Source organism: Kogia breviceps, chromosome 4 (genome assembly GCF_026419965.1).
Source record: "Kogia breviceps isolate mKogBre1 chromosome 4, mKogBre1 haplotype 1, whole genome shotgun sequence".
Lineage (NCBI taxonomy): Eukaryota > Metazoa > Chordata > Mammalia > Artiodactyla > Physeteridae > Kogia > Kogia breviceps.
Window position 1 is genome coordinate 50570648 of NC_081313.1, and position 27842 is coordinate 50598489.

The following is a 27842-nucleotide window of genomic DNA, read 5'->3' on the forward strand; positions in this document are numbered from 1 at the left end:
CAGCCAACCCCAGTCCTCTCCCTGGGATCCAACCGAAGCCAGAGCCTCACCTCCCAGCCCCCGCCTGCCCCAGCGGGTGAGCAGACAAGCCTCTCGGGCTGGTTAGTGCTGGTCGGCACCGATCCTCTGTGCCAGAATCTCTCCGCTTTGCTCTCCACACCCCTGTTGCTCTGCTCTATTCCATTGCTCTGAAGCTTCCCCTCTCCACCACTCGCAGTCTCCACCCGCTAGAGGGCTTCCTAGTGTGTGGAAACTTTTCCTCCTTCACAGCTCCCTCCCACTGGTGCAGGTCCCATCCCTATTCTTTTGTCTCTTTTTTTTTTCTTTTGCACTACCCAGGTACATGGGGAGTTTCTTGCCTTTTGGGAGGTCTGAGGTCTGCCAGCATTCAGTTGGTGTTCTGTAGGGGTCGTTCCACATATAGATGTATTTCTGATGTATTTGTGGGGAGGAAGGTGATCTCCACTTCCTACTCTTCTGCCATCTTGAAGCTCCTCCTTAGTTGTGCACTTTAAAATGATGAATTTGCGTGTGTGTATGTATAACTGATTTAGTTTGTTGTAGAGGGAAAACTAACACACTATTGTAAAACAATTATACTCCAATAAAGATGTTAAAAAAATAAATAAATAAAATAAAAAAATAAAGTATGAAAAAAATAAATAAATAAAATAAATAAAATGATGAATTTTAGGGTATGTGAATTATATGTCAAAAAAAGTCAGTAATAGGCAGAGAAGGTACACAGAGACACACTCAATAAAATGTAGATAAAGCAGATGAACAGTTACAGCCAAACGAAGAAAGACAAAGGGAAGGACACATACACGCACATACACAAACACACACACACACACAGACATCAACATTGAGATTAAGAAAAATGTTTTCAATAGAATAATAATTTCATTTTGTAGTCTTTAAGGACATGGTAACAAGCCTTTTAATGACATGATAATGTGTAAGCAACTAAGCATAAATAAAGTTATAATGTCTGGATATTTTCCTTTTGGATCTAACCAATAATCTGTAATCTCCTTTCTCTTGCCTTCAATAAACATGGCAGAAGACTCTCTAAATGAAGTGAAAACTCTCCAGAGTTACCAATATGTTAGAAATATTATGCACAATATGACAAAACATTCTCTCTTTAATTTTAGTCAGGATAGTACTTTTTCTAGTGTATGTGATTATTAAGTTTAAATGTTTTGCAAAAATATGCATAGAATATACACTCTATCATTTATCATTTTTAAAGGTCTAATAATTTACACAGTACAGATAGTATTTTTAAAATAACTGCTAGAACATCCTTGGTTTTCAAAGCAAAAAAGAAAATTTCAATTAGTGATAGTCAATAGAAAATATTGCAAACATTTTATTTCAGATGCCAGGAATGGGAGTGATGGGCAATATAATATATATAAAGTAAAAGTCATAAGTTTTTCCATAGAAAGTAATGTATTCTAGAGTCACATATATGCTCTAAAGAGACCCAAAATTAGAGGGGTGGGATAGGGAGGGTGGAGGGAGGGTGATGCAAGAGGGAAGAGATATGGGAACACATGTATATGTATAACTGATTCACTTTGTTGTAAAGGAGAAACTAACACACTATTGTAAAACAGTTATATTCAAATAAAGATGTTAAAAAAAAAAAAAAGAGACCCAAAATAGCAGAAATATATTCTTTCAAATTAGCTGGAGAAAAAGGAAGGTTTCTATTCTAATTAATTGGCTTTAGTCTCCAAACCAGAGTAATTTGCAGGAATTTATAAATCCTAGCCTGAGTTTTGCAATCATTTATTGTGAATGTGGGTCATTTTCAGTTCTTTCAAGGTAAAAGACTGTTCCTTAATGTTTCTCTTTATTTAACTTGGTTACTTCATAAGTTAAAGGATTATTATTTTAGTTTAATGTTCATATTTATTAGGAGAACAGATAATCTGTGTAGACTTGCATTCCCCAGAGCAACTTTTAATGGGATAAATAGAGATACAGTTCTTCCAATTGCCATTATAGGGAAAATGACAGTATATCTTCTTTGGAATTTTCTGTTTTATAAATGTATCTCAGTAAGAGGCAGTTTCATCACTACATAGAGGCTGTGATTAATTAAGTAGCATAGAGAATAAATGGCCTCTGAATAACTGTGTGTCTGATGGCCTGGACAATATTGAGAATTGCATTAGCCTGCAAACATGTGATCATGACTGGGTAAAAAATACTCTAAGCTAGCATTGGTGAACCACTCAGATGCATGTAAAGTCTTCATTTAGTCCAGCGGTCCCCAGCCTTTTTGGCACCAGGGACCAGTTTTGTGGAAGACAATTTTTCCACAGATGGGGGTGGGGTGGGGGGATGGTTCAGTCAGTAATGCGAGCCATGGGGAGCGGCACATGAAGCTCCACTCGTTCACTCACTGCTCACCTCCTGCTGTGCAGCCCTGTTCCCAACAGGCTGTGTACCAGGGACCCCTGATTTAGTCTTTTCCTTCCCATAGGTATATGGTAGTTATAGGAATAAATACTGGGAAGTTCCTAATCAAGCTTTTGGATTTCTCTACTCCAGAGTTCACTTGAGGCCCTATGAATTCTGTTTTATCTTTACCACAAGCTGCATGGACTTAGCCTGATTCTTCTTTTGTAACTACTGACTGTGAACACACACTCTAGGTTGTGGGATATTATTGTGTATTTTTTTAAGTAAAATGAGCACTTAGATACTTTTGACATAGATTCCTAGACCTAACTCTGATCTAAAGGTGTATTTGTCTTGCAAAGTGATGATGTAAAAAATAATTCAGAAATAGTAATTTTCAGTCTATCTAGAATGGCTTGTTAATGAGATGTTCTGATTAGATGGATATTTATATTGAGCAACCCAGTATGAACCACCAATTTTCAAATGATTAATGTAAAAATATAACTAAAATTGCGTTGAAGATTTTTTAATCTTTCATTGATACTGTAGAGGCCACCTCAGAGTCTAATAGTATTTCTTTTCATTTTAAATGAAGTTATTTATCATCTAATAGAATTATAAATATAAAGCTAACTTATAAAGTATCTATTGAAACTATGATATAGCTAGGTTTGGCTTTCTGAAATAAATGCTGTATATTTTTCCTCCCCTTCCTTCCCTCTAAAATCTACAGTGTGCTAACATATTTTTCTCCTACCTCTTTCATCTTGTATTTCTTTGGATCCTATATAGATGAGAACTTGTCATAATTTAGAACTGATATTGTATTTTCTCACTAAATTATCTTGCTTAGTGTTATCATTGATGAGATTATTGACAAAACTGCCAATTCAATAAATACCTACATACTTTAATATAGTATATAATATATGCCTAGGGCCCAAATCACCTTTGCTTTCTATCTCCTAGTATATCCATTCTGACACTTTCTGATCTCAAGATCCCTTTAAAATCTTAAAAATTGTTGAGAACCCCAAAAAGCTTCTTTGTATACCCATTATAAATATTTTCTATAATACACATTAAAACTGAGAAAAATTTAAAATATTTATTTATTAATTCATATAAAGATAAACCATTGGTAAAATAACATAGTTTATGAAAAATAACTATTAACAAATTTGAGAAGAATGGCATCATTTTACACTTTTTCAGATCTCTTTAACATTTGGCTTAATAGAAGACAGATGAATTCTCACATGTGCTTCTGCATGCAAACTGTTGCCATCTGTTTTTTTGGTTGAAGAATATTAAGAAAACCCAGCCAGATAGGTAGTCAGAAAAGGGAATAGTATTATAATAGCTTTTCAAGATAATTTTGGATAGTCATCTTTGATATTACACCAGAACTTGACAAGTGTAGATTATTAAAGGCTAGTTATAATGTGGAATCTAACACTTGATGTTAACTTAAAGTACTTTGTTACATTAAAATCTGTTGGTCTGTCTTTGCACTTTGAGTGGTTCATTTACTCATGGATGATTTTATATTATCATGCATTAAACATTTGAAAACTAAGGTTAACTGAGTTATACAGCTCTTCTAAGTATTGACATATTTCACTATGCAATATTTTAAAATTTGTTAATATCACCACCAGTCTCTTCAGAAAAGGCTGTAAGTATTGAGAAACTATAAGCAAATACAGGTTTTCCAAAATTCTGATTTTTTGCTTGAAAGCTCAAAGTTCATCATTTTGATTGGCAACAAATACTGTCAGTTGTTTTTCTTGAACCAACAGATTTACTTTGTTTATTTTTTGTGAAAATGTCTGCCAAATAACCAAGTCTGAATAATCATTTTGACAATTGTTCTTTTCTACATAAAAAATGGTATTTCATGGTAAAACAGCTAGGGTCAGCTCACAACTCAAACAATAACAAAGATGCTTTTCTCAAAATAACCATTATGCTTTGGTATGCAACAGAAATGCTTTGTAGGTACTTCCTATTTCTGTCACGTGTAATATTAAAAGATACATTTTCAATGGTGGAGATTTAATAAAAATTAGTATTTTTCTTGCTTCATCAAGGACATTCTTAGTGGAAATTGGCTTATTTTCCCTGAGTGGTGGAATATACACACATACATATACATATATATAATAAAGTGAGGTGTAACTTTTAATTATACTTACCACTTCCTTGGAGACAATTTTTAGTGAAAGGGAAATATGATATGAATTTCAATGGCTACTATTAAAGAAAACAGAATTATAGAAAAAGGTTTATTTTAAAAGAATGCATATATATATAGCAATGCTAGAAAATAAGAGAGCAATCCATCAGTGAACCAGAATCTTTTCAGAATTTCTAAAAGATAGAAAGCAATTGGGTTTGTATTTCTTTAGAAAATGAAAATGAAAACAAATAAATTGTTTTGCTTTGTTTTTAAGCCCAAGAAAGAAAAATGATGTAGAATTAAGAGCAGTTCACATCAGAGACCTGGGATAATTTCAAGATCAAAAATCACTTATGAGGAGCTTTGAATTCATATTGCTAAGTGAGAGAAGGTAGTCTGAAAAGGCTACATCCTGTATAATTTCTACTGTATGACATTCTAGAAAAGGACAGACAGATCAGTAGTTGACAGGGGTTGTGGAAGAGGGTGAGAGGAATGAATAGATAGAGCCAGTGGATTTTTAGGGCAGTGAAACTATTCTGTATGATACTGTAATTGTGGATATAAGACATGCATTTGTCAGAACCCATAGAATGTACAAAACCAAGTTGAACCCTAATGTAAACTGTGAACTTCAGTTAATAGTAATATATCAATATGGGTTAATCAATTGTAAAACTGTACCACAGTAATGCCAATAATCAATTAAACTGTGTGTGCATGTAGTAGGAGGGGGCATATGGGAATTCTCTGTATTTTCTATACAGTTTTTCTGTCAACCTAAAACTACTCTTAAAAAGTCTGTACCTATGAAGAAGTATTGTCAGACTTTTGAGGAACACCAATAATATGGAAGATAAACATAAAAACTGATCCCAGAAGAAATAGATTTATCCAGAAAACAAAGGGATATTATAAAAAGTTCTAGTTATTATCTTATGTTAGTCAAGAAGATATATCTTGAGGGAAAGAGTAGCCTACTGTTAAAAAAATGAATACTAAGAGAATGAAATGATTCATGAAATTTAAAAACGTGATTTCTAAAATTAAAAAATATATAGCATGAGAGCTGTATAACAGAATGACATAAAACATAAGCCTCGAAAACAAGCTTCCTGAAGGGATGTATGTTATGTTCACTGCTTTATACCTACCACCTACACCTAGAATGGTGTACAGTCCTTAGTACGCACTCAATGAATATTTGGTAAGTCAAAGATTGAATGATTTTGTATCTTGGAAAATAATGCTGAGGAATTCTCCCAGAACATAGCATACCGTAAAGAGATGGAAAATAGAAACACAAAGTTGAACGTGGAAGATAGATCAGAGAGATCCAATCTGTGTGTACTGAGAAATATAAAGGTAGGAACAGAGAGAATAGACAGTGGTGATTAATTAGGGAAAAAAAATGAAATTTCCACTGAACTGCAGAAAGACATTGTTCTTCGGATTAAAAGAGACTACTGAGTACTGAACAGGAGTAACTATAAGAACACCTAACTAGTAAAATTTTTCAACTCTGAGGATAAAGAGAAGGTTGTAAGACTTCCAGCAAGAAAAACAAACATAAAGTGGACATGTTTTTCATATTCAGTGATAGATACTATGAAACAATAGATCAATATCTTCAAAGTTTTTCTTTTTTCAGACTTTAACTGCTCTACATATTTGAAAGATATTTAAATATACTCACTGGCTGTAGAAATTTAGGTAAATAGGTTTTTTTTCCAGTACTTTAAAGATTTTTTTTCTAATACTTTTTAAAATTTAAACATTAATTACTATGAAGAAAATTTGTTTTTATATTCCCTAGGGACTCAAGGTTAAGTTGATTTTACATCCAAATAATTGTTTTTTAATGAAATAAGTAAAAGTAATAAAATATTGTTACATGCGGAAATTAACATAATTTTATTATCTGTCAAAATACTCTAAGCATAAAAATATTTTATAGTACTTTAAAGATTTTGATCCATGTCTTTTTTCTTCCAGTTTTATTGAAATATAATTGACATACAGCACTGTAAAAGATTAAGTATACAGCATTATGATTTAACTTACATCAACGATATGTAAGTTACATTATGTAACTTACAAATTACATTTCATACTTACATTATGATATGACATACATCATGAAATGATTACCACAGTAATTTAATAAATATCATCTCATATAGATATAAAATGAAAGAAAAGAATGTATTTTTGTGGTAAGAATTCTTAGGATTTATTCTCTTAACAATTTCCATATGTAACATACAGCAGTGTTAATTATATTAATGGTGTTGTCCATTGCATCTCTAGTACTTATTTATATTATAACCAGAAGTTTGCACCTTTTGACTACCTTCATCCAGTTCCCTCTCCCCCACATGCTCTTTATTCTGTTTCTCTGGAGAAGCACAACTAATATGAGGAGGTAACCACAACTCTGATCTCTTTTTCTGTGAGTTCGTTTATTTGTTTGTTTTTGAAGTATGATTGACGTACAACACTATGTTAGTTCCTGATGTGCAACATAGTGATTAGATATTTCTATACATTACAAAATGATCACCAAGATAAGTCATTACCGTCTGTCACCTTACAGAGATATTACATTATTATTGACTAATTTCCCCATGCTGTACATTTCATTCTCATGACTCATATATTTTGTGACTGGAAGGTTGTACCTCTTCATTTTCCCTCACCTTATTTCACTCCTCCCCCCACCCCTGTCCCCTCTGGCAACCATTTGTTTTTTCTCTGTATCGGTGATTCTGTTTCTGTTTTGTTATATTTGTTTGTTTTTTTGTTTTTTAGATTTCACATATACATGAATTCATATGGTATTTGTCTTTCTCTGTCTGACTTATTTCACTCAGCATAATACTCTCTAGGTCCATCCATGTTGTCACAAATGGCAAGACTTCATTCTTTTTTGTGGCTGAGTAATATTCCAGTGTGTGTGTGTGTGTGTGTGTGTGTGTGTGTGTGTGTGTGTGTGTGTGTACACCACATCTTCTATATCTGTTCACCTATCGATGGACACTTAGGTTGCTTCCATATCTCGGCTATTGTGAATAATGCTGCAATGAACATAGGGGTGCATATATCTTTTCAAATTAGTGTTTTTGTTTCCTTTGGAAAAATATCCAGAAGTGGAATTTCTGGATCATAGCTCTATTTTTAATTTTTTGAGGAATGTTTATACTGTTTTCCATAGTGTCTGCACCAATTTACAATACCACCACTAGTACACAGGTGTTCCCTTTTCTCCACATCCTCACCAACAATTGTTATTTGTTGTCTTTTTTTTTTTTTTTTTTTTCCCAGTACGTGGGCCTCTCAATGTTGTGGCCTCTCCCATTGCAGAGCACAGGCTCCAGATGCGCAGGCTCAGCGTCCATGGCTCACGGGCCCAACCACTCTGTGGCATGTGGGAGCTTCCCGGACCAGGGCATGAACCCGTGTCCCCTGCATTGGCAGGCGGGCTCTCAACCACTGCGCCACCAGGGAAGCCCTGTTGTCCTTTTGATAATAGCCATTCTGCAAGTGGGAGATGATATCTCTTTGAATTTTGATTTGCATTTCACTGATGATTAGTGATGCTGAGCATCTTTTTATGTGTCTGTTGTCCACCAGTATGTCTTCTTTCGAAACTGGTGAGAGTAGGCATTCTTGTCTTTTTCCCAGTCTCAGAGGAAATGCTTTCAGCTTTTCATTGTTGAGTATAATGTTAGCAGTGGGCTTATCATATATGGCTTTTATTATATTGAGATATGTTCCCTCTATAACCACTTCTGGAGAATTTTTATCATAAAAGGATGTTAAATTTTGTCAAAATCTTTTTCTGCATCTATTGAGATTGTGATATGTTTTTTATTCTCTACTTTGTTAATGTGGTATATCACATTGATTGATTCATGTGTATTAAACTATCCTTGCATCCCTGGGATAAATCCTACTTGATCATCGTATGTAATTCTTTTAATATAGTGTTGAATTTGGATCACTAATATTTTGTTGAGGACTTTTTGCATTTCTGTTCTGCAGTTTTCTCTTTTTTTGGTGGCTTTTTCTGGTTTTGATACCAGAGTGGTGAGTTCATAAGTGTTCCTTCCTCTTCATTTTTTTGGAATAATTTGAGAAGGATAGGCATTAACTCTTCCTTAAATGCTTGGTAGAATTCAGATGTGAAGCCATCTGGTCCTGGACTTCTGTTTTGGGGAGTTTTTAAAATTATCATTACTGATTCAAGTTCATTACTGATAATGGGTCTCTTTATATTATGTATTTTTTCCTAATTCAGTCTGGGGAAATTGTGCATTTCTAGAAATGTATCCATTTCTTCTAGATTGTCCATTTTATTGGTGTGTAATTTTTCATATTAATCTCATGATCCTTTGTGTTTCTATGGTGTTGATCGTAACTTCTCCTTTTTCATTTCTGATTTTATTTGGGTCTTCCTTTTTTTCAGGATGAGTCTGGCTAAAGGTTTATGAATTATTGTTATCTTTTCAAAGAAGCAGCTGTCAGTTTCATTGATCTTTCCTATTATTTTTTTTAGTCTCTATTTCATTTATTTCTGCTCTGATCTTTATTATTTCTTTCCTTCTACTAACTTCATGTTTTGTTTGTTCTTTTTGTAGATCCTCTAAGCATAAGGTTAGGTTGTTTTTTTGAGATTTTTTTCTTTCCTGAGGTAGACTTGTATCGCTATAAACTTTCCTCTTAGAACTGATTTTCTGGGCCCCATAGATTTTGGATCATTGTGTATTCATTTTCATTTGTCTCCAGGTATTTTCTTTTATTTCATGTTTGATTTCATCAGTGACCCATTGGTTGTTTAGTAGCATATTATTTAACTTCTGTGTACTTGTGGTTTTTGCAATTTTTATCTTATAGTTGGTTTCTAGATTTATACCTTTGTGGTCAGAAAGGATGCTTGATATGATTTCAATCTTAAAATTTACTGAGACTTGTTTTGTGGCCTAGCATGTGATCTATCCTGTAGAATGTTCCATGTGCACTTGAAAATAATGTGTATTCTGCTGCTTTTGAATGGAATGCTCTGTATATAGCTACTAAATCTATCTGATCTTATATGTCATTAAAGGCAATGTTTCCTCTTTGATTCTCTCTGGATAATCTATTGATGTAATTGAGCTGTTAAAGTCCTCTACTATTATTGTGTTAAAGTCAGTTTCTTTATTTGTGTTTGGTAATATTTGATGTGCTATTTAATTGCTCATATGTTGGGTGCATATATATTTACAGTTGTTATATCTTCTTGTTGGATTGATTCCTTTATTATTATGTAATGTTACTCTTTGTCTCTTGTTACGATCTGTTTTAAAGTCTGTTTTGTCTGATATAAGTATTGCTATTCTGGCTTTTTGTTTCCATTTGTATGGAATACCTTTTCTCTATCACCTCACTTTCACTCTGTGTGTGTCTTTACATCTGAAGTGAGTATTTTGTTGGCAGTATGTTTGTGAGCCTTGTTTTGTATCCATTCAGCCACTCTGTATCTTTTGATTGGGACATTTATTCCATTTACATTTAAAGTAATTATTGATAGGTATGTACTTATTGCATTCTTAATTATTTTGGAGTTGTTTTGTGGGGGTTTTTTTGTTCCTTTCTTTTGCTCTCTTCCCTTGTGACTTGATGATTTAGTGTTTCTTTTAATATTTATTTATTTATTTATTTATTTATTCATTCATTTATTTATTTGGCCGAGCAGGGTCTTTAGTTGCAGCATGCTGGATCTTCATTGCCACGTGCGCATCTTTGTTGCAGCATGCAGGATCTTTTAGTTGCAGCATGAAGGATCTTTTAGTTGTAGTATGTGGGATCTTTAGTTGCAGCATGCGAACTCTTAGTTGCAGCGTGTGGGATCTAGTTCCCTACCAGGGACCGAACCTGGGCCCCCTCCATTGGGAGCATGGAGTCTTAGCCAATGGACCACCAGGGAAGTACCTATCTTAGTGTTATGCTTAGAAATTTTTCTCTTTTTGTGTATGTATCTATTATAGATTTTTGGTTTGTGGTTACCACGTGGTTTTATATAGCAATCTACATAGATATACCTGATTATTTTTAAGTTGATGATTTCTTAATTTCAAACATGTAACATCCCTGCATTTTTACTCCTCCCCACGTTTAATGTTTTTGATGTCATATTTTACAGCTTTTTGTTTTGTGTGTTCCTTAATTACTCTAGATATAGATGATTTAGTACTTTTGTCTTTTAACCTTCCTACTAGCTTTATAAGTAGCTGACCTACTGCCTTTACTGTATGTTTGTCTTTACCAATGAGATTTTTCCTTTTGTAATATTTATATTTCTAGTTGTGGGCCTTTTTTTTTCCATTTAGAGAAGTCCTTTTAACATTTATTGTATAGTCAGTTTAGGGGTGCTGAACTCTTTTAGCTTTTGCTTGTCTGCAAAACTAATTATGTCTCTTTCAAATCTGAATGATAGCCTTGCTGGGTAGAATATTCCTGGTTGTAGGGGGTATTTTTTCTTTTTTTCACTTTAAATATATTATGCCAGTCCCTTCTGGCCTGCAGAGTTTTTGCATTTTTACTTCCTCCTCCAAAAAGTACAATTTTCGTCATTATATTTTACATGTATTTGTTTTGTATTCCTTACTGCTTTTGAGGACATAGATGATTTTACTACTTTTGTCTTTTAATCTTCCCACTAGCTTTTTGCATGGTTGATTTACTACCTTTACTGTATATTTGCCTTTACCAATGAACTTTTTACCTTTCATAATTTTCATGTTTCTAATTGTGGCATTTTCTTTTTCACTTAGAGAGGTCCCTTTAACATTTTTTATAAAGCTGGTTTGGTGGTGCTGATCTCTTTTAGCTTTTGCTTGTCTATAAAACTTTTGTTTCTCCATCAAATCTGAATGGCCTGGCCATGTAGAATATTTTTGGTTGTAGGTTTTTTCCTTTTACTATTTTGAATATATTATGCCACTGCCTTCTGGCCTATAGAGTTACTTTGAAGTCAGCTGATAGCCTTATGGGCGTTCCTTTGTAAGTAACTTGTTGCTTTCCCTTGCCATTTTTAATATTCTCTCTTTATATTTTATTTTTGCCATTTTAGTTACAGTGTGTCTTGGTGTGGTTCTCTTTGGGTTGATTTTATTTGGGACTCTCTGTGCTTCCTGGACCTGTATGTCTGTTTCCTTTCCCAGGTCAGGGAATTTTTCAGCTATTATGTCTTCATATATGTTTTCTACCCCTTTCTCTCTCCTGTCTTCTTATGGATCCCTATAATATGAATGTTAGTATGCCTGATGTTGTCCCAGAGGCTTCTTAAACTGTCTTCATTTTTTTTCTTTATTCTTTTTACCTTCAGTGATTTCCACTACTCTGTCTTCCAGCTCACTTATCTGTTCCTCTGCATCATCTAATCCACTGTCAATTCCTTCTAGTGTTTTTTTCTATTTTGGTTATTGTATTTTTCATCTCTCTTTGGTTCTTATTTATATTTTCTAACTCTTTGTTAAACCTCTCACTGTGTTCATCCATTCTTCCCCCAAATTGAGCATGTTTATTATCATTACCTTGAACTTTTATTGGGTAGATTGCTTATCTCTGCTTCATCTTTTTCTTCTCCTGGGGTTTTATCTCATTGCTTCATTTGAAACATATTCCCTTTTCACCCCATTTTTGCTAATTTTCACATTTATTTGTATATATTAGGCAGGTTAGTTACATTTCCTGATCTTGGAGAAATGGCCTTGTGTTGGAGATTTCCTTTGGGGCCCAGCAACTCACTTCCCTCTGGTCTCCAGAGCTGGTGAGGAGGGTCAGGTCCTGGCAAGGCTGGTTGTAGGGCCCAGGGTTCTGAGGGCTAGTGCTGGCCTACTTGTGAGCAGGGTCATGGAGTTGGGTGCTGAGACAGCTGGATACAGGTGCTAGAGGTCACAGTGCTTGTCCCAGCCTGCTAGTGGGTGGAGCCAGGTCCTGGTGCAATTGGCTTCAGGCCTGGGGGTTCTGAGGCTTGCCTTGGCCCACTCTTAGGCAGTGTTAAGTCCCAAGTAAGCTTGCTGGGAGGTGTGGGGGATCCTGCGGCTGGTGTTCAACTGGCTGGTGGACCGGGCTACATCCCCACTTGATTGACTCCTCTGCCTGGGGTTTTCCAGAACTGGTGCCATCTGGCTGGTTAGCAGGGCTGGGTCCCAGTGCCAATGGGCTAGAGGGAGGACTCCAAAATATTAGTTGCCAGCACCAGTGTCCTCTTGGTAGATGGACCTCCCCAGAATGGCTGCTGTCAGTGTCTATGTCCCCAGGATGAGTCTTAGTTGCCTCCACCTCTTTGGGAGGCTCTTCAATATCAGCAGATGGGTCTGACCTGGTCTCCTTTAAAATTACTGACTCTACACTGGGTCTCAGAGCCTGTGAGAATTTGTGTGCACCCTTTAAGAGCATAGTCCCTGTTTCCTACAGCCCTCCAGCTCTCCTATACACAAATCCCACTGGCCTTCAAAGCCAGACATTCTGGAGGCTTGTCTTCCCAGTGTAGGACCCCAGGACTGGAGACCCCTAGGTGGGGCTTGGATCCCCTGAACCTTGGGGAGAGCCTCTGCAATTGTGATTATTCCCCCCTCTGTAGGTCACCTACCCCAGGGTGTGGGTCTTGACTACATTGCATTTCGTTTCTGCCCCTCCTACCCATCTTATTGTGGTTCCTTCTTTTTTTACCTTTAGTTGTGGAACATCTTGCTGGTTAGTCTTCAGGTCATTCTCATGGGTAGTTGCTCTATAAATAGTTGTAATTTGGTGTGCCCATGGGTAAAGTTGAGCTTAAGATCTTCCTACCCTGCGTCTTGGTCTCCTCTCTTTATCTTCAATGTTTTCAGTGAAATTATTTTTTATTTAGAATTATACTCAAATAGAATTCAAATGTGAAGATAAAATAAAGGGAATTCAAACATGCAAGAACATACAGTTTACCACCCACATATATTTCCTAAGAAAAAAGAATTCTCAAGGATAGACTGCAACAAAAAATGGAATTCAAGAGAGAGGACAATAAGGGATACAAAAAAACTGTGTTAAATGAGCTGAAGAATAAAAATAAGCAGACAGTAAAACATAGTTAAAAATAAATATAGATTAATTGATTTTAAGAAGGTAATCCTGACAAAGTAGAGGCATAATATATTTAAGCAATTATTAAGATTTTAGAAATAAAGTTCAGATGACTGCAATAAAACATAAGCCGTCTTTGTGTTTTTGAGTGGGAAGTAAAATGCCTTCTAGGTCTTGTTCAGAAGAGGGAGGTTATAAACATTAAAATTTAACTGTTTTGGTTAAACATTAAGAATAATTATTAGAGAAAAGAAATAGGATACAATAATAGCAGCAAACATTTAGATAGCACTTTTTGTATTCCAGGCACTGTTCTGGTGCTTTGTACATATTAACTCTTTTAATCCTTTCAACAACTTTATGAGCTAGGTACTTTTAGTATCCCCACCTTACAAATAAGGGAAGTGAGATCGCAGGGAGTTAAGTAACTTGTGTAAGGTCATACAGGCAGTAGTGGCAGAGTCCAGCAAGATTGGCGCTGGAGTCTTGCTCTTAACTACTGCCCAACTATCACTTCTTGAAAAAAAATAGGAAGTGAAGGAATAAGGCCAACATAACAGTAATCACAATAATTGTAAATAAACTAAATGTCTCTGCTGCTTTGTTGTCATTATTATTTTTTAAAAATTTTGACCTATTAATATTTGTACTAATTTTTACAGATTTTTTAAAGGTTGTTTGTATTATTTATCAGTTTATTATCTCATTTTCTTAGACTGGAAGCCCCTATAAAGGAGCTTGAGAGACTGAGTACATTTGGTTGACTTTTCAGGATAATTTCTCTGGGGCCAAAAGCAGTTGGACAATTGAACACCTATTATATTCATTTGTTAATTTTAATGATGATGCCTTGATACTTCTAACTTCCCTATAGATCCTATCTAAATTTCATTTTTCTTTTTATGTACATCATTATCATCAGTTAACATTTATTATTTGCAGGACTGTTCAAAGTATATTAATTCAGTTAAGAATGTTGTGATGAAAAGTGTTGCTTCAGATCCAGACAGGCTGGGTTGAAATTCTGGCTTCACCACTAGTTTCAGTAAGTGAGCTGCCTATATTTCAGTTTCCTTTGATCTAGAAAATGATGATCACAATTAAATTTAGTTCACAGGGGCTTTGTGTTGATGAAATTAGTTAATATGTACAACTTTTGTTGTCTTATTTATAAGTCCCCCAAAATTTGGTAGGAAACATAAATGTTTACCTCTGTGGCAAATGTACTATTTAAGAGTGAACATGTTATGCTGGTGTTCATATCACTTTGGTTGATGAATAGGTATTTCTTTTATCATTTATTCTAGTCCTCATAACATTGATTCCTTTTTATATCTAATCATAAGAACTACACACAGAAAAATTATGATCTCTCTCACAAATACCTGAATATCTTGTCTCCTCTTAATATTTTTCTGAGTGAATATCCTCAGTCTTTTAACAGTACTTCGTATAAGGTAGTTTCAAAAGTTATGCTGCCTTGGCCCTAAGTATACTTCTATGGATAACTCTAGTTTCTCTGCATCTCTCAAAGTAGCTACAAATATGTTGTGATCATATAAATGGTAGCCACATAAACCCACTTTTTAATGTAGCCACATCATATATTGAGCTTCTAGTTAGTTAAAATCTCTATCTCTTGTTTACATGAATTGCTCTCAGCTAAATTTCATTCATCTTCTATGTCGGCAGTCTGGTTTGGATTCTTAATGAGGGATTTATATTTATCCCTGTTAAACTTAATCTTGATTTAAGCCAGGAACTTATTAACATTTATTTTAAATTTTGACTCTGCTATCTGGTTTAGCCTATTTTACATTTTTATATTATTTGCTGATGGCATACCTTGTTCCAGAAAGGATTTTTTTTAACAACTTTTTTGGAGTATAATTGCTTTACAATACTGTGTTAGTTTCTGCTTTATAAAAAGGTGAATCAGCTATATGTGTACATATATCCCCATATCCCTTCCGTCTTCTGTCTCCCTCCCACCCTCCCTATCCCACCCCTCTAGGTGGTCACAAAGCACTGAGTTGATCTCCCTGTTGAGATCAACGGCTGCTTCCCACTAGCTATCTATTTTACATTTGGTAGTACATATAAGTCCTTGCCACTCTCTCACTTTGTCACAGCTTACCCTTCCCTTTCCCCATGTCCTCAAGTCCATTCTCTATGTCTGAGTCTTTATTCCTGTCCTGCCCCTAGGTTCTTCAGAGTCTTTTTTTTTTTTTGATTCCATATATATGTGTTAGCATATGGTATTTGTTTTTCTCTTTCTGACTTACTTCACTCTATATGACAGACTCTAGGTCCATCCAGCTCACTACAGATAACTCAATTTCATTGCTTTTTGTGACTGAGTAATATTCCATTGTGTATATGTGCCAAATCTTGTTTATCTATTCATCTGTTGATGAACACTTAGGTTGCTTCCATGTCCTAGCAATTGTAAACAGAGCTGCAGTGGACATTGTGGTACATGACTCTTTTTGAATTATAGTTTTCTCAGGGTATATGCCCATTAGTGGGATTGCTGGGTCGTATGGTAGTTCTATTTTTAGTTTTTTAAGGAACTTCCATACTGTTCTCCATAGTGGCTGTATCAATGTACATTCCCATCAACAGTGCAAGAGGGTTCCCTTTTCTCCACACCCTCTCCAGCATTTATTGTTTCTAGATTTTTTGATAATGGCCATTCTGACTGGTGTGAGGTGATACCACATTTTAGTTTTGATTTGCATTTCTATAATGATTAGTGATGTTGAGCATACTTTCATATCTTTGTTGGCAATCTGTATATCTTCTTTGGAGAAATGTCTATTTAGGTCTTGTGCCCATTTTTGGATTGGGTTGTTTTTTTTTTTGATATTGGGCTGCACGAGCTGCTTGTAAATTTTGGAGATTAATCCTTTGTCAGTTGCTTCATTTGCAAATATTTTCTCCCATTCTGAGGGTTGTCTTTTGGTCTTGTTTATGCTTTCCTTTGCTGGGCAAAAGCTTTGAAGTTTCATTAGTTCCCACTTGTTTATTTTTGTTTTTATTTCCATTTCTCTAGGAGGTGGGGCATAAAGGATCTTGCTGTGATGTATGTAATAGAGTGTTCTGCCTATGTTTTCCTCTAAGGGTTTTATAGTGTCTGACCTTACATTTAGGTCTTTAATCCATTTTGAGATTATTTTTGTGTATGATGTTAGGGAGTGTTCTAATTTCATTCTTTTACATGTAGCTGTCCAGTTTTCGCAGCACCACTTATTGAAGAGGCTGTCATTTCTCCATTGTATATTCTTCCCTCCTTTATCAAAAATAAGGTGACCATATTTGCATGGGTTTATCTCTTTTCCGTCTTGTTGCATTGATCTATATTTCTGTTTTTGTGCCAGCACCATATTGTCTTGATTACTGTAGCTTTGTAGTATATATAGTCTGAAGTCAGGGAGCCTGATTCCTCCAGCTCCGTTTTTCTTTCTCAAGAGTACTTTGGCTATTCAGGGTCTTTTGTGTTTCCATACATATTATGAATTTTTTTGTTCTAGTTCTGTGAAAAATGTCAGTGGTAGTTTGATAGGGATTGCATTGAATCTGTACATTGCTTTAGGTAGTATAGGCATTTTCACAGTGTTGATTCTTCCAATCCAAGAACATGGTATATCTCTCCATCTTTAATTTTAATTAAACTTCTTTCATTAGTGTCTTATTGTTTTCTGCATACAGGTCTTTTGTCTACTTAGGCAGGTTTATTCCTAGATATTTTATTCTCTTTGTTGCTATGGTAAATGGGAGTGTTTCCTTAATTTCTCTTTCAGATTTTTCATCACTAGTGTATAGGAATGCAAGAGATTTCTGTCCATTAATTTTGTATCCTGCTACTTTACGACATTCATTGATTAGCTCTAGTAGTGTTCTGGTAGCATCTTTAGGATTCTCTATGTATAGTATCATGTCATCTGCAAAAAGTGACAGCTTTACTTCTTCTTTTCCAATTTGGATTCCTTTTGTTTCTTTTTCTTCTCTGATTGCTGTGGCTAAAACTTCCAAAACTATGTTGAGTAATAGTGGTAAGAATGGACAACCTTGTCTTGTTCCTGATCTTAGTGGAAATGGTTTAAGTTTTTCACCATTGAGGACGATGTTGGCTATAGGTTGTCATATATGGCCTTTATTATGTTAAGTTCCCTCTATGCCTACTTTCTGGAGCGTTTTTATCATAAATGGTTGTTGAATTTTGTTGAAAGCTTTTTCTGCATCTATTGAGATGATCATGTGGTTTTTCTCTTTCAGTTTTTTAATGTGGTGTATCACATTGATTGATTTGCATATATTGAAGAATCCTTGCATTCCTGGGATAAACCCCACTTGATCATGGTGTATGATCCTTTTAATGTACTGTTGGACTCTGTTTGCTAGTATTTTGTTGAGGATATTTGCATCTATGTTCATTTGAGCTATTGGCCTGTAGTTTTTTTTCTTTGTGACATCTTTGTCTGGTTTTGGTATCAGGGTGATGGTGGCCTCGTAGAATGAGTTTGGGAGTGTTCCTCCCTCTGCTATATTTTGGAAGAGTTTGAAAAGAACAGGTGTTAGCTCTTCTTTAAATGTTTGATAGAATTTGCCTGTGAAGCCAATTTTCTATTTCTTCTGATTCAGTCTTAGAAGGTTATTCTTTTCTAAGAATTTGTCCATTTCTTCCAGGTTGTCCATTTTATTGGCATTGAGTTGCTTGTAGTAATCTCTCATGATCCTTTGTATTTCTGCAGTGTCAGTTGTTACTTCTCCCTTTTCATTTCTAATTCTATTGATTTGAGTCTTCTCCCTTTGTTTTTTTTTTTTTTTCTTTTTTACAGTATGCGGGCCTCTCACTGTTGTGGCCTCTCCCATTGTGGCGCACAGGCTCCAGACCCGCAGATTTAGCAGCCATGGCTCATGGGACCAGCCACTCCATGACATGTGGGATGTTCCCAAACCGGGGCATGAACCTGTGTCCCCTGCATGAGCAGGCAGATTCTCAACCACTGCGCCACCAGTGAAGCCCTCTCCCTTTTTTTTCTATGAGTCTGGCTAATAATTTATCAATTTTGTTTATCTTCTCAAAGAACCACCTTTTATTTTTATTGATATTTGCTATTGTTTCCTTCAGTTCTTTTTCATTTATTTCTGATCTGAACTTTATTATTTCTTTCCTTCTACTAAGTTTGGGCCTTTTTGTTCCCCTTCCTCTAATTGCTTTAGGTGAAAGGTTAGGTTGTTTATTTGAGATGTTTCTTGTTTCTTGACGTAAGATTGTATTGCTATAAACTAACCTCTTTGAACTGCTTTTGCTGCATCCTATAGGTTTTGGGTTATCGTGTTTTCATTTTCATTTTTTTCTCGGTATATTTTGATTTCCTCTTTGATTTCTTCAGTGATCTCTTGGTTATTTAGTAGTGTATTGTTTAACCTCCATGTGTTTGTATTTTTTCCTGTAATTGTTATCTAGTCTCATAGCATTGTGGTCGCAAGAGATACTTGATGTGATTTCAGTTTTCTTAAATTTACCAAGGCTTGAATTGTGACCCAAGATATGATCTATCCTGGAGAATGTTCCATGAGCACTTGAGAAGAAAGTGTATTCTGTTGTTTTTGTACGGAATGTCCTATAAATATCAATTAAGTCCATCTTGTTTATCACTTAAAGCTTGGTTTTCCTTATTTATTTTCATTTTGGATAATCTGTCCATTGGTGAAACTGAGGTGTTAATGTCCCCTAGAATGATTGTTTTACTGTCGATTTCCCTTTAATGACTGTTAGCATTTGCCTTATGTATTGATGTGCTCCTATGTTGGGTGAATAAATATTTACAATCGTTATATCTTCTTTTTGGATTGATCCCTTGATCATTATGTAGTGTCCTTCTTTGTCTCTTGTAATAGTCTTTATTTTAAAGTCTGTGTTGTCAGATACGAGATTTGCTGCTCCAGCTTTCTTTTGATTTCCAATTGCATGGAATATCTTTTTCCATCCTCTCACTTTCAGTCTGTATGTGTCCCTGGGTCTGAAGTGGGTCTCTTGTAGACAGCATATATATGGATCTTGTTTTTGTATCCATTCAGCCAGTCTGTGTCTTTTGGTTGGAGCATTTAAGCCATTTACATTTAAGGTAATTACCACTATGTATGTTCCTATTACCATTTTCTTAATTGTTTTGGGTTTGGTATTGTAGATCTTTTCCTTCTCTGGTGTTTCCTGCCTAGAGAAGTTCCTTTAGCACTTGTGGTAAAGCTAGTTTGGTGGTGCTGAATTTTCTTAGCTTTTGCTTGTCTGTAAAAGTTTTAATTTCTCCGTTGAATCTGAATGGGATCCTTGCTGGATAGAGTAATGTTGCTTGTAGTTTTTTCCCTTTCATCACTTTCAATTTATCCTACCATTCCCTTCTGGCTTGCAGAGTCTCTGTTGAAAGATCAGCTGATAACCTTATGGGGATTCCCTTGTCTGTTATTTGTTGTTTTTCCCTTGCTGCTTTTATATTTTTTCTTAGTGTTTAACTTTTAATAATTTGATTAATACATGTCTTGGCGTTTTTCCCCTTGGATTTATCCTGTATGTGACTCTCTGCACTTCCTGGACTTGATTGACTATTTAGTTTCCCATACTAGGGAAGTTTTCAAGTATAATCTCTTCAAATGTTTTCTCAGTCCCTTTCTTTTTCTCTTCTTTTTCTGGGACCCCTATAATTCGAATGTTGGTGTGTTTAATGTTGTCCCAGAGGTCTCTAAGACTGTCCTCAATTCTTTTCATTCTTTTTTCTTTATTCTGCTGTATGGCAGTTATTTACACTATTTTATCTTCCAGGTCACTTATCCGTTTTTCTGCCCCAGTTATTCTGCTATCGATTCCTTCTAGAGAAATATTAATTTCATTTATTGTGCTGTTCATAATTGTTTTGTTTTCTCTTTATTTCTTTTAGGTCCTTGTTAAACGTTTCTTATATTTTCTCCATTCTATTTCCAAGATTTTGGATCATCTTTACTGTTATTACTCTGAATTCTTGTCCAGGTAGACTTCCTATTTACTCTTCATTTGTTAGGTCTGATGGGTTTTTACATTGCTCCTTCATCTGCTGTGTGTTTGGCTGTCTTCTCATTTTGCTTAACTTTCTGTGTTTGGAGTCTCCTTTTCGCAGGCTGCAATTTCATAATTCCTGTTGTTTTTGATGTCTCCCCTCAGTGGCTAAGGTTGGTTTGGTTGGTTGTGTAGGCTTCTTGGTGGAAGGGACTAGGGCCTTTGTTCTGGTGGATGAGGCTGCCTCTTGTCTTTCTAGTGGGCAGGACCGTGTCCAGTGGTGTGTTTTGAGGGTGTCTGTGACCTTATTATGATTTTAGGCAGCCTCTCTGCTAATGGGTGTGGTTGTGTTCCTGTCTTGCTAGTTGTTTGGCATTGGGTGTCCAGCACTGTGGGTTGTTGGTCATTGAGTGGAGCTGGGTCTTAGCATTGAGATGGAGATCTTTGGGAGAGCTTTCGCTGTTTGATATTACGTGGAGCCAGGAAGTCTCTGGTGGGCCAGTGTCCTGAACTTGGCTCTCCCACCTGAGAGGCATAGGCCTGACACCCAGGCAAAGCACCAAGACCCTGTCAGCCACACAGCTCAGAAGAAAAGGGAGAAATTAATTAATTAATTAATTAAAGTTATTAAAATTAAAAAGTTTAAAAATTAATAAAAATTTTAAAAAATTTTAAAGTAATAAAAAAGAATGAAAGAAAGAAGAGAGCAACGAAACCAAAAAACAAATCCACCAATGATAACAAGCACTAAAAACTATACTAAAAAAAAAATAAAATGGACAGACAGAACCCTAGGACAAATGGTAAAAGCAAAGCTATACAGACAAAAATCACACAAAGAAGCATACACATACACCTCACAAAAAGAGAAAAAGGAAAAGAACACATATGTGTATATTAAAAAAAAAGGCAGAGAGGAACCAAATCAATAAACAAATCTACCAATGAAAATAAACTCTAAATATTAAACTAAGATAAACATAAAACCAGAAACAAATTAGATGCACAAAGCAAACCCCAAGTCAACAGTTGCTCCTAAAGTCCACTGCTTCAATTTGGGGATGATTCATTGTCTATTCTGGTATTCCATAGATGCAGGGTACATCAATTTTATTGTGGAGATTTAGTCCGCTGCTCCTGAGGGTGCTGGGAGAAATTTCTCTTTCTCTTCTTTGTTCGCACTGCTCCTGGGGTTCAGCTTTGGATTGGCCCCGCCTCTGCCTGTAGGTCACCTGAGGGCGTCTTTTGGGAAGTCTGAGGTCTTCTGCCAGTGTTCCATTGGTGTTCCTTAGGAGTTGTTCCACATGTAGATGTATTTCTGATGTATTTGTGGGGAGCAAGGTGATCTCCCTGTCTTACTCCTCTGCCATCTTGAAGATCTCCCTCCTGTTCAGAAAGGATTTTAGTTTTTTTTTTAACTAGGCAGCCATCTTTCCTGTCACCTCTCCATTTCTGAGAAGCATTTTGATGGTCTCTATCTATGGTAATTGAAATGCTGATGAGATGAAGATGAGTTCATAGGCACACCTATTAAAAACCTTTTTCCACGTTGACATTTATCTATTAATGAGTAATTAATTTTTAAAATATAACTATCTATCCAACAGTAAGTTTATTATTATCTCTCCAATTTGGAGAAAACCCCAATGGCGTTCTTTGAGGTGGTTTTTTTGTCTTCTTGCAGAACAGTTTTTATCACCAGATATGTTCAATTTTCTGTGTAATGAAAACTCTTCACCCTTTTTGGTCCCTTAAAATATAGTGATTCTAGAGGTCTTTGTATGTGTTAATCTGTTTTGTGGATTGAGTCACATAGCTCAGCTAATAGATGAATAGTTCTGACCTCATTTTCTATTTGTAAACTTCCACCTTCAAGTTTTTTTCCATAATATTGTTGTGTTTTTAAATAGAAAATCATTTATTTATTTGATGTATATTTTAATGAAATCTAGTCACTTTTGTTATATGTAAAGATAAAGTACTTCATAGAAATAAAATGATTTACAGTTATTAGGGCCACAATTTGGATTGCTTTAAGAGGATCTTCAAATTATAATTTTCTTATGCCATGAGTTTCTTTGAGGTTAATTAGTTCAAATCTCAAGACACAATATTGAGAGTGTAATACAAACAGAATAAGCTGTCACTATGAAATAAAATTTTAGTAAGAAAGCATCTAGGTCCAAAGATGTTTTTACTATCTGGGGGGCCCAGATCGGTACTAATTGTGCACTTATAGCTTTCCTTTTTCAAGTTTCTTTTAAGTACAGGAGAGAATAGTCATATAAAAATAATGAGAAAAATTGTGGATACTGTTGCCTTTTCAGCAGATTTTTATTAGTGTTCAACTCATAGCCACAATCTTTCTGTTGGTGAGGGACAGTTACTTCATATCTTCTCTGTGTTAAACTTTGTATATGTTATATGAGATTTCACAGAATGCTTGTTATCTAGCTGTAAATATCCAAAAGGCCTACAAGAATACCTAAGAACACTTAATAGAGATATAATCAATACAGTATTTAACAAGCTGAACCTATGAGCATTTTGAGAATGCAAGCCACCACCAAGCAGGCTCTACTATTAATTCATTGGGGAAAAAATGTGCATGTATGTATATATTTTTTTTTCATTCCTCTTTATTAATCTTAACATTCTATTGAGAGACATAGAAAAATAGGCAAATAAAAATTATTATGAGTAAACAAATAAGTAGCAGCGACAGAACAAGTTTAGATAGAATAGCAGTGAAATCCTTTGGGGAGGTTGGTATTTAAACTAAGATTTTAAAAAATGAGGTAAAGTTAGCCATGTGTAGACAAGGATGTGTCAACTAATTTTTGTTATGTAACAAACAGATTTTATTTATTTGTTTAAAACAACAACCTATATTCACTCACAGTTTTCTGAGTTGGCTGTTGGAGCTGAGCTCAGCTGTAATGGCTTATCTCTGATCCACACGGTGTCATCTGGGCTCACCAGTACATTTACAGTTAGGTGACAGTCACTGGCTCTACCCACACATGTCTGGTGGTTGGCTTATTGTCAGTAGTCACAATGGAGGCAACTGGACCATATTCACTTACTATTCAGCAGGTTTGCCTAGGCTTGTTCACATGGTAGTAGACTAGAGTTCCCAAGATCATCAAGAGAGGATTATTCCAATGCACAAGCTTTTTTTAAGCCTCTGTTTGCATTATATTTGCTAACAATCCATTGGCCAAAGTAAGTCACATGACAGACCCCAAATTCAGAGGGTGGAAAACTAATCTCCACATCTTGATGAAATGCATATGGGTGCACATAGAGATACAGGAAGAATTTTATCTATTTTGTAATCATCAACCTGAGTAAGGGCTTTTTTTTTCCAAAGATTTTTAGAAATTTCATGTAATGTCTGAAACATTTATATTAACATATTTCCATAGAAATAACCCAAAGAATGTTTAGTATTAGTTGTTTTGTTTGTTTGTTTGTTTGTTTTATACGGCAGGTTCTTATTAGACTTTAAGATGAAAAGACTTCCTTTACCAGATATTGAGGCGTATTATAAGCCCACAGTAAGAAATTGTGATTATGGCATAGGAATAGACAGTAAAGTAATGGAACAAAATAGAAGCCAACCCATGCATATTTGGCCTAATAACAACGTGGCACTTTAGAACAGTGGAGGAAAGTAAGGTCTTTGCAATAAATGGGCTGTACCAATTAATAATTACATAAAAATAAAAATGAAATTTAACCCTAATGTACACCATACATGAAAATCAGTTTCAGGTAGATTATAGGATGATGAAATATTATTAAATGCAAAATAAGACTCTCTTCCTGACCTTGGGGAAAAAGTAAGAGTGCTTAAATAAGACACAAAAAGTATTAAATCATAAAGGAAAAATGTTCTTTAAAATTAAGAATTTCATTTTATCAAAAGACACTATGAAAAGAATGAAAAGGCAAACCAGAGAAAAGGAAAAAATATTTGCAACACATCTAGCCAGTAACAACAAATAACTAGATTAAGTAAAAATGCTTAAGAAAAATCAGACAACCAATTAAAAAGAATGGGCTAATGCCTCAAATATGTCTTTCATAAAGAGAAAAATTATCAACAAGTGGCAGAAAGAGGAAGCAAAGCCATCTGGATAAATCAAATAACAGTTTATCCAGTAGAAAGGTTTTTCTGTATTTTCAAGGGTCTGTTTGCCCCATTTGTGTAACTTTTACATTTCATGTAACCTAAAAATATTTATTAAACCTAAGGCTTACTCAGATATTATTCAGTGATCTCCATTTTTGACTTCCATTAAAGTGAGGAGGAAAGCATCTACACCATGTAGATTCCCTTTATGCCTCAGTGGACTGAGGTCAGGCCTGGTTTGAGGAAAATTTCCCAAGGCTCTAGCCAAGACTATAGGGCCTTTGAAGAAGAGAGGAGAGAAGGATGGCTATGGTTAATATTTATTGAATATTTGTTATATACCAGGCACTTTGCTTAACGCTTTATGTGGATTACCTCTTTTAATTCTCACAGCATTCTCATGGATGAGGAATATTGTGATGTTAAGTAACAGGAATTCAGCCACCAGATTTTGTGCTGCTAACCTGAGTGCCTCTTTCCTAACTACCTTTTTTTTTTTTTTTTTGACGTCCTTATTGGAGTATAATTGCTTTACAATGGTGCGTTAGTTTATGCTTTATAACAAATCCTAACTACTTTTTAATAGCGTCTTTCTTAACTGTTCCATTTGGGAGAGAGGAGAGGGATCATCATATTTCCCAGTTACAAGGCTCATCCCAGAATTACTACAAGTTTCTTTGCCTTATCTACTTCCTGACATACCTTAGGCTTTGGCCTTTTTTATTGGCTTTGAGGTCCAGGAAGGTGCAAAATGTAGAATAAAAACGCTCCATGCATGGTGTGAAGATGAAGTATGACATCCTCTTACCCTCACTTCTCTTCATGTGTGAATGCCCATGTAAGGCTTTATAATCTTGTGACAGTCAGCTTATTTGCTGGGGTGGGAGTGGAATAGATAGGGGGACCCTGTCATCCTAGGACCTAACCCTTACTTAAGTAGTGCTGGTTAAATAGAGATACAGGTATACATAATGTGTTCAGGTACTATAGTTTAACATTTAGCGTTATATAAAAATACTAAAATGAATAATTAAGACTTCTGGGTTTTTCATGTATGTTTCCAATTTCTTCCCTCTTTGCGAGGTAGAATTTCTGTCACTTTGATTATGCACAGAAACAGATATTACCTGCTTCTCATAAATATTTTGATTCATTTTAAGAAAATATAAAATCAGTGTCTCGATTTCTCAAGGAAACCAATCTCATACTGAACTAAGAAAAATCGTTTTTGCTTATGTTTTGCAGACCTTGGATAATGAGATGAGTACAGATGATGACAATGAATATGCAGAGGAAAAGGAGAGCTACATCTGTGCAGTGTGTCTGGATGTTTATTTCAACCCCTACATGTGTTACCCTTGTCACCACATCTTCTGTGAGCCCTGCTTACGGACTCTTGCCAAAGACAATCCCGCAAGCACTCCCTGCCCATTGTGTCGGACAATTATTTCCAGAGTCTTCTTCCAGACAGGTAACTGTTGTCTTTCATTAACACAATTGCCTGATTATTTTGCCTACCTCTTTCTTCCAGTTCTAAAGATACTGTATGAATTATCATGAGAAATTTATTGCAAATCATATACAGCATAATTTGTTACTCTCTAGTTTATAAAACAGTGCTTGTCCAACTCATTAGAACTTGTTAAAATCATAGAATCATAGATGAGAATAGTTTCTCATCTCTACTCCTCTATTCAATGTTGAGATCTTTTCTAAAGCATCCTAACTAGTTATTGTTCAGCATTTACTTGAACATCTCCAGTGTCAAGGACATTCCATTAAAATTTGAAGCAGTCCTGTTGATTATTTATTCTTCAAATCTGCCTTCCACTACTCCTCATTCTTTGGCCCATGTTTTTTCCTCTGAAGTCTCAGAGAATAAATCTGTAAATATCTGAGGATAACTATTAGGCCTTTCCCCCAGACTCCAAATCTTCTCAACCTTCTTGTTGTTCTTAAGGTCTTTCTTCTTGAACTAGAAGATAGTAAAATTGGAACAAGGATTTGTTTACCTAATTATTATGTGAAGGTGGAATATAACACAATATTTAAAACATACTAATGGAGAAAGGAAAAACTAATGAATTTGGAACATAGAAACCTGCTAAGGTGAAAGAGAAGAATGATAGAAGTAAGCAGAGCTGATATTTATTGAGTGCACTACTGTGTGCTAAACCTTAGGGGAGGAAATTTCTATATCCACATTCTCACCTCAACCATAGAGGAACCAAATGAGGATCAAAGTATGTACTTTATTAATAGTAAAACTGTAGAAAACACATGGCACATTTTTCTTCCGCAAAAGAAAATCCAAGGACCCATCTGCAAGGAAGAATCAGTTTATAAAAATAAGCTTTGCATGCCTTAACCCAACCAGCTGCATGAAGGCTTGCAAACCTGGCTTACAGGCTCAGTAATCAAACAGTGAAGAGAAAATAAAGCTTTGCCTCTCTGATCTGCCTAGTGCATATAGTTTGGAGCACAATATCACTGCACTGAGCACAGACAGACCTGGGGAGAAAAGGACATGCCAAGCACAGTTGACTCTACCCAATAGAGAAACATGGTCAGGGACTGCAGGCTGTCATCTGTCACACTGGCAGATCACTCTTCCTTTCATGGGGAAGAGCAAGTAAGGAGTGGAGAGAGGGAAGGAAGCAATTCCATGGGAGGACAGAAGCTTACTGGAAGTTCTTCTTCTCTGGCTTACATTGAAGTGGGAAAAATAGGGGTTCTTTTCTAGTACTAGATCCCTTGCTAGGTGCTTTGGAGTGAATGAAATGTGAAGAGTAACATCTCTTTCTCAGTGTTATCTCTGACCATCTACGCAAGAAAGCATTTACTGAAAGCCTGTTTTGAAGGGAAGCATCTAGGCGATGTACATAGTGATTTAGACAGATGTCCCTGCCTTCCATGATCCAGTTTAATGTTGACAGGGATTTTTAAATTGCTTT

General features: G+C 35.4%; 1 protein-coding gene across 7 annotated transcripts in view; it reads left to right on the forward strand.

Annotated features, from left to right (window-relative positions):
* RNF180 (ring finger protein 180) overlaps nucleotides 1–27842 on the forward strand; it is a 299183-nt gene that overhangs the window by 190491 nt on the left and 80850 nt on the right. For all 7 annotated transcript variants that reach the window (XM_059062298.2, XM_067031022.1, XM_067031024.1 and 4 more), the window contains one exon: nucleotides 26134–26359. In XM_059062298.2, coding sequence (XP_058918281.1) covers nucleotides 26134–26359 — 226 coding nt within the window. The remainder of the gene's footprint in view (nucleotides 1–26133; nucleotides 26360–27842) is intronic.